At 39.3% G+C, this 10,864-nt stretch overlaps 1 protein-coding gene across 2 annotated transcripts; it reads left to right on the top strand.

Annotated features, from left to right (window-relative positions):
- Nucleotides 1-1,080: 1,080 nt before the first annotated feature.
- LOC107102834 (SLIT and NTRK-like protein 5) lies at nucleotides 1,081-10,864 on the top strand. 2 transcript variants are annotated; one of them, XM_015402268.1, is made up of 3 exons: nucleotides 1,081-1,303; nucleotides 9,360-9,508; nucleotides 9,578-10,864. In XM_015402268.1, exon 3 carries the CDS (start codon nucleotides 9,580-9,582, stop codon nucleotides 10,801-10,803), a length of 1,224 nt encoding a protein of 407 aa, XP_015257754.1. In that variant the 5' UTR covers nucleotides 1,081-1,303; nucleotides 9,360-9,508; nucleotides 9,578-9,579; the 3' UTR covers nucleotides 10,804-10,864. The 2 variants fall into 2 exon arrangements, with proteins under 2 accessions (XP_015257754.1, XP_015257755.1); XM_015402269.1 differs by lacking the exon at nucleotides 1,081-1,303 and adding an exon at nucleotides 4,129-4,196.

Here is a 10,864-nt window from a genome sequence, read left to right as displayed (position 1 = left end):
GTCTTGCCTCTAATACACAGTTTTTCTGTATAAGTTCCAATGACAAGAAGATTAAATTCTTTGATATTTTAGTTCATAAAACGTAACTGCATTTTTACCTTGACTAGTAACTTGCTACTTTGATTTTGCTATAAATAATAACGGTGGCAACAGTGGCAGGAGTTCGTCTTGCAAACAGAGGGTTGTTGGTTCATACTTTCAGTGTTGTTGTATCCTTGGGCAAGTCACTTCACCTGCATTGCCTACCTCTGAAGGTCAGAGGCCCTGGTGGCACCAGCGTACGGCAGCCTCACTTCTGTCAGTGAGCCTCAGGGCTGCTGTGACTACAGTGTAGCTCTCTACCATCAGTGTGTGTGTGAATGGGTGAATGATTGAATGTGGCGTTTGGTTAAGTCTCCTGACTTGAAAAAGCTTTCTATAAGTACAGTCCATTTTCCATTTACCAAGATGTGATTTACTTTTATTGAGAAGTAACTTTAACTTGATACTTTTTGAAGTAATGCTCCCAACTCTGATATTGACTGATAGATACAACAGCATGGATGATCATCTGTCTTAAAATATATTATATCTTGTCAATTTAAATACAACTAATTATAAATCAAAGACAAAAATCCAAATACATGTGATATACTGATATATTTGGGGGAATATATTTTACTGCATAATAACCGCAAAATAAAGACACTAATTTAAACCAGAGTACCCAGAGAGAACCCATGCATTCACCGGGAGAACAGGCAAACTCATCACATAATCCTGCGTGCTGGGATTCACATCCCATGAGCTTCTTGCTGCAGGGGAAAAATTAATGTTTCCAAGTGCAACTTCAGCCACCAGGCGGCGCTTTGTCACCACCAAGCCACTTGTTGACTGCGTAAACTTTGCCCTGAGGTTTAACAAAATCAAACCAATCGAACATAATAAGTTAAACAGCAACATAAATCTCTTTAGGGAACACTGAGTGCGGATAAAACCTTATCATAGCTCCCTCCCNAAAATCAAACCAATCGAACATAATAAGTTAAACAGCAACATAAATCTCTTTAGGGAACACTGAGTGCGGATAAAACCTTATCATAGCTCCCTCCCAGATAAATAATCCACCTCTGCACACAATCCCACTCAGAAAGGAGGCTGTGTTCCCACATAACATTTGGAGGAGACACACCCTCAGATCTGCTGAGCGACAGGAGGAGAGCTTCTGCCTGAGGAGTTGATGGGATGCAGAGAGGAGCCACACAGTGAGCTTTAACCCTGCATCACAGAGCAACAGGATGGAGACATGATGGGGACAATTTAGGTAAGTAAACACCTCTCTGAAGGCTTACAGAAACGGTTACATTTAATGGGATTTTACTTTGTTTTTCTTTTGCACCTGTTTCAACACTTTACAACTTGGTTTATGTTTATTTACCATGTAAACTATAGATTGGCTGATATAAGCAAACTAGAGAACTGACACCAACTCTTAGTAGGAGTTTTATGAGTAAATGAAACCTGTTCAAAACTAAGTTTATTTCCATTTGTCTTAACTTATAATATGTGTTTATATAAAATGTGTGCCTTGAATTAAAACATTATAATCAGGTTAAAAGAACAGGAGATGTGCGTCATGGATCCTCAGCTGCAGCCTTGATTCTTCATCAGATACTTCCTGATGAAAGGAAGCATTAAACCGTTATTTCAGAGAAGGCTTGGCTGCCAAAGAGGAAGCACCAGCTCACATTGTTAGAGAGTGAGATCATTCACAGTCTCTAGATCTAAATCTTCTTTCTCTCTCTAAAACACTTTCAAAAGGTCAGTCAGTACTGTATATTTCTGCTCTGTGTAGTGCAGTCAGCTCATATTTTTGTGTTTTTGCTGTTTCCATTTAATGTTTTATACACAGAGCTCTAGATACAGCTCCAACCTTTAATCCACTTATCTGAATTCTCCGTTATCTTTACCTAAGAATGCAAAGACTCTTGTTCTGGTTTAAAACTTGCTCAGAAATAGCTGTGAACATTTGAACCAAAGCTTCCAAATTTAAGCAAATAACCAGGCGACCAGATCTCAACTTGTTTCCTGTTCTTTTTGTTTCAAACTGATGCAGCTTCTGTGGATGGCTATCAGTTGAAACAAAAGACCCGTACATAGCCTAACAGCATGCAAATAACCACACAGGTAACATTCAGGATGCTATATGTAGACACAGAGCACCCCATGGGTTGGATTCAAATAATAAAATCCTCAGAAATATGCAGAGGAAAAGGATCTGCATGGCCCTGAATTTGAATAAAACCATGTTGAGCCCACTGTGATCTTTTTTCACAGTTAAAAAACAAGTGGTTGTCAGATAGAAAAAAAGAACCTGCGATCTGGACTTTGGTTAAGTTGCAGGGTACCAGACTGGACTAGAGACTCCAGTTTCAGTCAAAATGTTTCAAGAGCCCATGCCAGATTTAAATTATCAATATATTAGGGCTTTGGCTCTCGCTTTTACTGCTCTTTATGGGTAAATAGGATTAAAAAAAACCATATAAGAATGTTATTTCTGAAACCCTCTGATTTTGTGTAAATAACATACCACTTGACAGCTTTAAATGTAAAGCAATCTGAGGACACCCAAAATCATTTTTCATTTTTCTATGGTGGTTTCTAATCTTCTTCTTAAGTTTTTTTTCCTTTTCAATGGGGCTGTGTTATCTAAGGCAGTATGCAGAGAACTAGCAACCCCATCAACAAAATCCTCAACCTGTGAAGGGGAATAAACTAAACTTTTGCTCTCTGCAGCACGTTATTTCTTCACATTCTATGCCGTATGTCAGCACAAGGTCTAAAGTATGAAGATGTGAATGTGTGGGAATATTCACATTTTGAACAAAGCCAATAGTGTCTAAGATAGCATTAGAGGTTGCTCTTAAGCTATCACCTTCAATGTCAGAATGGATGTTAAAATCCCCCACTATGATGACCCTGTCAGTATTCAATAACCAAATCAGATAGAAATTCTGTCTAAGAGTCACAGTAAGGACCTAGTGGAGGATTCGAAGTTACAAAAAGAAGAGTTTTTCTTGCTTTGCAAGTTGGATAAGGAATACTAAGGGTTAAATGTTCTATTGAGGATTTCACATGGTTTTCTCAAAAAATCTCTTATAACCAAGTCAGTTAAACTGTGTTTTCTAGAGAACTCACATTTTGTCGTTCAACAACATAAAAACTATTTTTGTTTTCTATTGTTGGTGTATGCCTCGCCCAAAGTTTTGCCTTTCTAGTATTTAACTCCATCCTGACCCTCCCAGTTAATTCTGACCTGCTGTATCTGTATCTGTGTTCCTCTGTCTTTATTGAAGCTGACTACAAAAGGGAAATAGTTATACTTGATTTTCTATAATGTCAAAGGTTCCTTAGAAATCTCGTGACAAGGTACAGAGATTACAGGCCAAGTTTGAACATTTCCATTTGTTTCTTGATGGTCCATCATATACAATCAATTTTAAAACAACTTTAGTTTTTATTACAAAATCAGGAAATGAAATAATAGTCTTTATTTAATGATCTTCTGCAATTGTCCCAACTATGCAAATTCAGTTAATCCAGCAAGAGGAGCTAGATAGCTTTCCTCAAGATGATCTAATGAACATGAATTTTTAGACTGGCTGTGTCTTGATTCTTGTTGATGTTTTAGTGGTGTTTCCAAAAATCAGCTAAGAACCGATTTGTTTTACAAAAGTTTGATCAAACTGTCATCTCTTTTATCACTTTAAAGGCCCTTTTTTTGTTTTAACCTCTTTCTGCTGTATTTTTACTTTCATTAAAAGGTATACAAAGTGTTTCATCTACCAGTGATTACTTGCTGACTTTTTAAAGTCATTAGGAAAGCTTTTACCCTGTTTTTTGTCAATAAAATAAATAAATAAATAAATAAATAAATAAATAAATAAATAAATAAATAACAAAAAAGAAGAGTAAAGTTGATCTGGCACAATGATATGCTCTGAGGTTGGGTCGACTCAAACTGAGCTCAATGAGGGAATGAAGTGAATCTTACTAACATCCAGACAAGAACTTCTAAATCTGCTACATCAGATGTTTGCAAGGTCGGCCAGTTCAGCCTGTATGTTGTCTACAGCTGGACCAATAAACCCAAGACTCCCTGCAGATGTACTCAGCAAATAATTAACTGGAGACTGCAGCAAGAAACATTGATTTAGGTTTGTTTAAAAACAGATACAGAAAGCACACAGAGTTTTTCTGCATGGGCCCTCACTTCCTGCCTTTGTTTAAGGGTCTCACTGGACCTGCTGGTATTCTCAGAAATAGCCCATTCTGGGCTTTTTTATGTTGCCTCTTTTTGATTTGTTTCGCTTTGGAAAGGTTGTGGGAGACGGAATGACTTTAAGATATACTTTTATTTATAGCTCATGCAGACAACATAGCTGACTTTTGAAATAAAGAAAAGAGCAATATATTATCCATTATTTGTCAACAGTATTATTATCTTATGTTATTTGTTCAAAGATGCCCATTGGCTCTTGCAAGAGCAGCATTTTAAAACAATGCTGTTATAAGCACTGTAATTACAAGAACAACAAACCAGTATTATTTGGGGTTTGCTCAAAGTAACATTATGACACTTTTTTAGTTTGCTGGTGCCATAATCTTAGTTTTTTTGCAAAACTCTTTATATTTATGTTGATTTAAACAAAGAAAAAGAAAAAGAGAAACATGGGGGTAGCTTTTGGTATAGTACATCAGAATTTGTTTTTTTCTTGATTCTCCTCTGAAACGTAAAGTGTATTTTTTCAGAAACAAATGTAAGCATACAATAACAACAGAAGACTATTGTTAATATCAGTCCAAACCTATAAAAAGGGGACAGAAAGACAAAATGTTGAATATACACTAAATTAGAGTTCAATTACGTTTATTTATATTGCTCCAATTCACTCCCCATGTCATCTCGAGGTATTTTACAGAAACAATGCCATCAGCTATCAGTTAGTTATGTCCAGTTTAAAAACATGGAGGCATGTTTGTGGAGAAACATGCATCATTTCTACTACTTCACAATTACTTTAAGCTGATCTAGTGACTTAGATCTCAATAAAATACATTGAAGTTAGAGGTCAAAATGTGACAAATGGAACAAAAATAATAGATGCCGTATTTCTTTTAATACTGCAGTATAATTCAGTGTACATGCAGACCCATCACTGGTTTAGAAATGATTTGATTTAAAAGGTGGAACGAGAAGAACATGGTATGATAGAAAGACATCAGGTCTTGATTCTGTCTCCTTGAACCCCAGTCGGCCTCAGCAGATGGCTGCTCACACTGAGCCTGGTTCTGCTGGAGGTTTCTTCCTGTTAAAAGGGAGTTTTAACAGGAAGTGATATGTGTACATATGTCATTACAAAGGTAGCGGTTTTAAATCCCAGTGGTGTTAAACCAAACTGTGCAGTGCTGTTACACAGTTTTCACTCTCGTAGATATTCTTTCTCCTTTTGTTTACTATGAGAAAACGATAAACTGACTGGATATACTAGTATTATTTACAAAGAAAACAAAAAACAAAACATGGTCCAACAGCATTCACTGACAGAATGTTTCACACCACCTTGGAGGAATATGGCCCCCTGTTTATAGCAGAATGATCTTTTTCAGCCACTACTAATTGCAGGTCCAGTTGCAACAAATCATGCTAAGACCATCACAGTACCGCCACCATGCTCAGCTGAATGATGTTCTCTGGGTAAGTTTTATGACAGATGTCTTTATGGGCCAAAGAATATCAGGAAAAGTTAGACAGGGACTTGTTTTCTTTGAGGTCAGCTCCTGTTTTGACCTTTGAATTCCGCGATAGATGCTGTTCTTGCCAAGTCTCTAGCCCAATCCCAAACCGGCCCCTAAACACTAACCCTGAGCAGTAACCCTCTGTTTGCCCACAGAGGGTCTGCCACATCAAGGGCCGTCCCAATCCACATAACTGGTAGGGCAAGTGGACCATTCAGTCTGCATCAGTGCAGTCTCACTGGGATTTGGCGAAATAATGGCAATCAATTCAGTTTATTTATATAGCACCAAGTCTCAACACATCATCTCAAGGCACTTTACAGTTCACCAGGTCATACAGTCAAATTGATTGAAAGTTTTATATTTAAGGAAACCTCACACTGAGCATGCTTGTAGCGACAGTGGAGAGGAAAAACTCCCTTTTAACAGGAAGGAACCTCCTACAACACCAGACGCCAGAGCAAAACATTGGCATTTAACTGTAAGTTCCGCGGGTTTGCGTCATCTTTGTCACATCAACAGAAAAAAACAAGTTAGGAAAAGAAAACAAGACGTTATTGATTCCAGAAAGAAGGTCCTCCCTTCAATCAAGGTGCCCATTACAGCTGTGTGTGACGTCATTGGGAGTGACACTCGAGAGCTAAGGGGTGGTGCTTCTGTTTCTCACTGTTAATTACTGACCTGAACTGAGACAAGTGAAGACTTTTGCGCTTCAGATTTAGTTTTAAGTAGCATTTTTTTCCTCAACCCTCTGGATAAGTCATTGCTGTGCTCTTGAAGTGATTTTGGTTGGCTGGCCACTCACCCTGTATTTATAGATAAAGCCTCCCACTGTAACCCTTTCCTCAGTGACAGAAGCCAGTTACTGTGTATCTCATCTATCCTTTACTTTCTTTAGACCAGAACAGAATGAGTACTCATTTGAAATATTCAGCCCACGTTGTCAGACACCTATTCAAGAGTCGTCCTTATCCTGCCTGTCAGAAAGTAAGCAGCCCTTTGCTACGTGGGTGACAATGAATTAATAAAATTAGGTTAATCCCTTTTAATAAATTCAATTAATCAGTCTATTATTTATGTGTATAAATTCATTGACTGATTCACAGCAATATTTAGCAAAATGCTTAAATTAATTAAGATAGAAAGGTAACATAAGAATGCAGATTATAGACGGGGTAAATAAAACCAGAGGTGTCCTTGCATTTAAAAATGTAAGCAGCCTTCCTTAACAAGAGTTTTGAGCTTTGATTATAAATACCTAATTCAGTTGTAGATCTCAGATTTAGAGGAATCTGAATTCAGCATCAAGATCCAAGAGTAAATCGTTGTCTGAACCTGACGACATCGTGCAAATAGAAAGGCTCAATGTCTCTAATGAATAACAGAAGACATGGCTATTGTTTTCTAACAGGGGGGAAGAGTTTCATTTTCATATATTTTCAGGTTTGTTTGTCTAACTTTTTTATTCCTTTAAAAAAATTAAATCATCATGTTAAGAATTTTTTTCAACACAGATTGACGGTGCAGCTATCATGGGGTCCTCAGTTGGCGCACAGTCCTTTGATCATTGTTTAAGCTAACCTGTTTCCCCACTTTAAAGTGGTTTTACTCTGGATTAGCTGCAAATTTGAGTATTAGCTTCAAGCATTTCACTTACTGCATATATGTTTGGGTAAAACTGTTGATCCCATGAAGCTCCTGTCTTCAGACCGGCTGACATCATCAACGTTAAAAACAAACAAGCACCCTTTTCTGCATCCTGTTTGTTTCACGTGTCGGTCATTGAGGAATGGCAGGCCTTGTTTACGTTCACCACATGTGCTGCATTTAGGCTGAGGCAGCCCCACTGTACGCCGGCATTTCAGGAGGTGACTAGTAATTACTTTATTTGTGTCTTGAAAACATCAGTTCCTCCCAATTTCTTTTCATCTGTTTCCCAAAACAGAAATTAAATATAGGTGATAGACGTGACAAAAATAGAATTTTCAGTGTCAGGTTTTGGATATTTAACTAAATAAACTGCTTTCCTTGGTATTTAATTTAATTATGAAAGAAAAATATACCTCGTTACCTACCCTGTAAAATTGACTTGAATTAACAAAATTGTGACAACAGCTTAATTTTGGTTGAAATTCATATACAGATTTTTACAAAAATATGAAGCATTATTTCATTTATTTATAATATTATGATTTATATCCAAAGAAATTCACACCTCAGTTTCACCAAAATGTAAATCTCACCTAAAACCAATAAAAATAATTTTTCATTCAGAAATATTCTTTTGTGGGGTATATAATCATGGGGAAGACTGCCGGCTTAATGGTTATGCAGCACACAGTCAGAGGGTAATCCCAAATAGATAATAACCAAAGACACTAGGGGTGTGAAAAATAATCGTCATGATGATGCATCGTGATTCTAATTTTCGTGATCTACTGCATCGATTCTTGACACCAAGTATTGATTATTAATTTAAAAAATGAATAAATAAAATTGCATGAATGGTTGGCGAACATCAGCCAAAAAAAAAGTGTAATACAACTTCCAGTCCAGTAGATGTTGCTACGGATGTGTTGACGCACGCTGCCTTCTTTCACAAGCATTTCCGGCCGCGGGATACTGCGACAAGTCATTCAAAAACAAAACATGGAGGAGATTGAGAAACTTCGTCCGGCTCCATCACATTTCAAATCCGATGTTTGGAAGCATTTTGGTTTCAAAAACAAAGGTAAAAATGCAGTTGATATGATGCACGCAATTTGCAAACACTGCTACACCAGAATTAAATACTGTAGGAACACAAATATTGCAATGCATCGCAATAATTCAAGTATCGTGATGCATCGTGATAGAATCGCATCGTGACTTCTTTGGCAACACCCACCCCTAAAAGACACTATCTCTTCTCTATCAAAGAATACCTAAGGAAAGTTGAGTGGAAGGAAAAAGGGTCCCAGAAAACGGTGCACAAGCAACAGGACTTATTCCATAACTCTTTAAGATTAAATCTTCAAGAATCACCAAAAACCAACTTATTCACATGAGCTACAAATGTCACATTCCTGATTTAAGACAATTCTCAAAGGGGGATAATTTCAGAGATGTCTTTCCTGATCTAAAGATGAAAAAGGCCTTTTATTTGCATTTTATTTGTAAATGAGACCTGTGATTGGCTAAGACCCTGTTTTGAATGTTGTGTAGCTCAACACTAACCTAATAATCCTTGAAGAAGCCAACAGCCTGGAATATATTTCAGCAAACTGATGTTTCTGCTTTAACCTTTGTAAAATTTGCATTTTCTGTAAAACTGAATCTTGAATTTTCAACAGCTGTGCAGTATGCCTGTCAAAATTCGTAAACACAAACGCCTGAAATGAATCGCTCTGCGTAAAAAGATTCTGTATCATAATGAGGTTTCACTTTTTTAATGAAAGGACTAAAATAAATGAACTTTTGTTAAGGTTGTAAAGTTGTGGTTATTGTGTTGATTAGCTGGTAAAATGATTACTGAAGGACAGGGTAACAAATATTTATATATTTGAAGCCTTTCACCACAGCATCTGTTTCCTCTCCTGCAGCCGAACGAAGGACCGCCACTCCCCACTGATCCCTGTCACCATGCCAACATTTACAATCCTCAGAGCAAACAGGAGTCCCCTGAGAAACTGCTGAGTTTATCAGAGTATAAAAGCTTCCTTCTTACTCTGTGGGGGAGACGGGGATGCAGGTAGGTTGGCTGAGGAAGCAGATAAATTACGATGGGGATGTGGTCTGATGAAATCATCTTTTTTTGCAGAGATGGTTCTCCGCTGGGATCTCCTTCTGCTTTCTACCTTCCTGTTGAAGGCTGGTCCGGTTATCGGATGTGTTTGTCCACCAGCAACGATTTTATCCCAGTTTCCCTCTGAAGGTTTGGCATCTTCCTGCTGCTTGAACTTCTCTGGCTCTGCACTCAGTCATGCACACTGGTCTGTGTTCACCAATGGGACCAAAGCACAGATTCTGGATCTCTCCAACTGTAACATCAGCTTTATTTATGTTAGTGATAAACAAGCTTCTGAACTGCAGAGGGTTTACTTAGGTCGGAACAGACTGAGAGCGTTACCAAAGCAGTTCCTGGCAGGGCAGCCCAGTCTGATTGAGGTGGATCTGAGTGAGAACCTCCTGGAGGAGCTCCCCAAAGACTTTCTCCAGGATTCTGATTATCTCCAGAGGCTGGATCTGCGGGGGAACCAGCTACGTTCCCTCCCCGGTGATTTATTGCAGATACGCAGTCTTGAAAGACTAGAGCTGGATGAGAACCTCTGGGAATGCTCCTGTTTGTTCCTGGAGGTGTTGGAGGCAGGCCAGCAGGCTAACAGGACCACCAGGCTGGAGGATCTTGTGGGAAACGTGACATGCTCCTCTCCTGAACACCTGGCTGGGAGGACAGTGTGGTCTCTGATGATCAGTGACATCTGCCGCCCAGCCGGCCTTACAGCACTCTTCATCGTGCTCCCCCTGCTTATCCTCTCTGCCTTGCTGCTCTGCTGGTGCTGCGGGAGGAAGAGGAAGAAAAAGGAAACACCTGCTTTCAGCTCTTCCAAGAAGAGGGCTCCCAGCTTTGGTTACAACAACCATAAACAGCCCAACAAACCGCAGCCTCCAGGGGCCGAGCAGGGAGGAGCTGCTGACTCCGGCAGAGAGGGAATCCTGAAGAACCAGCTGCTGCTGCGGCCGGCCTCGGCTCTCCTGGGCAGCACTCGGGACATCTACGAAGAGGTGGAGATCAAGCTCAGCTCTGTGGAGTCTCTTCCCCCAGCGTCCTGCTCCAGCTCTGCAGAGGGGAATCAGGGCTCCCAGGAGCCCAACGGGGCCAACAAGACAGAGCTGGACACGGTCAGTGTGACAGAGGTGATGAAAGACTCGGCTGACAGGGAGAAGGCTTATCTGACTCAGTCCACTGAGTACTACAGCCTGGTGCCGGGTATAGAGCTGGAGGACTCGGACCACGGGGAATATGAGAACGTAAATCTGTCCTGACATAAAGTTAAACACCTTAAAGACATATGCTCAAGTTTACATACAGACTCTCAATGTCGGG

The sequence above is a fragment of the Cyprinodon variegatus genome, unplaced genomic scaffold (assembly GCF_000732505.1).
Source record: "Cyprinodon variegatus isolate N-32 unplaced genomic scaffold, C_variegatus-1.0 Scaffold1328, whole genome shotgun sequence".
NCBI classification, from domain to species: Eukaryota; Metazoa; Chordata; class Actinopteri; order Cyprinodontiformes; family Cyprinodontidae; genus Cyprinodon; species Cyprinodon variegatus.
Note: the sequence above shows the minus strand (reverse complement) of the source record. Positions and strands in the feature narration are given on the sequence as shown.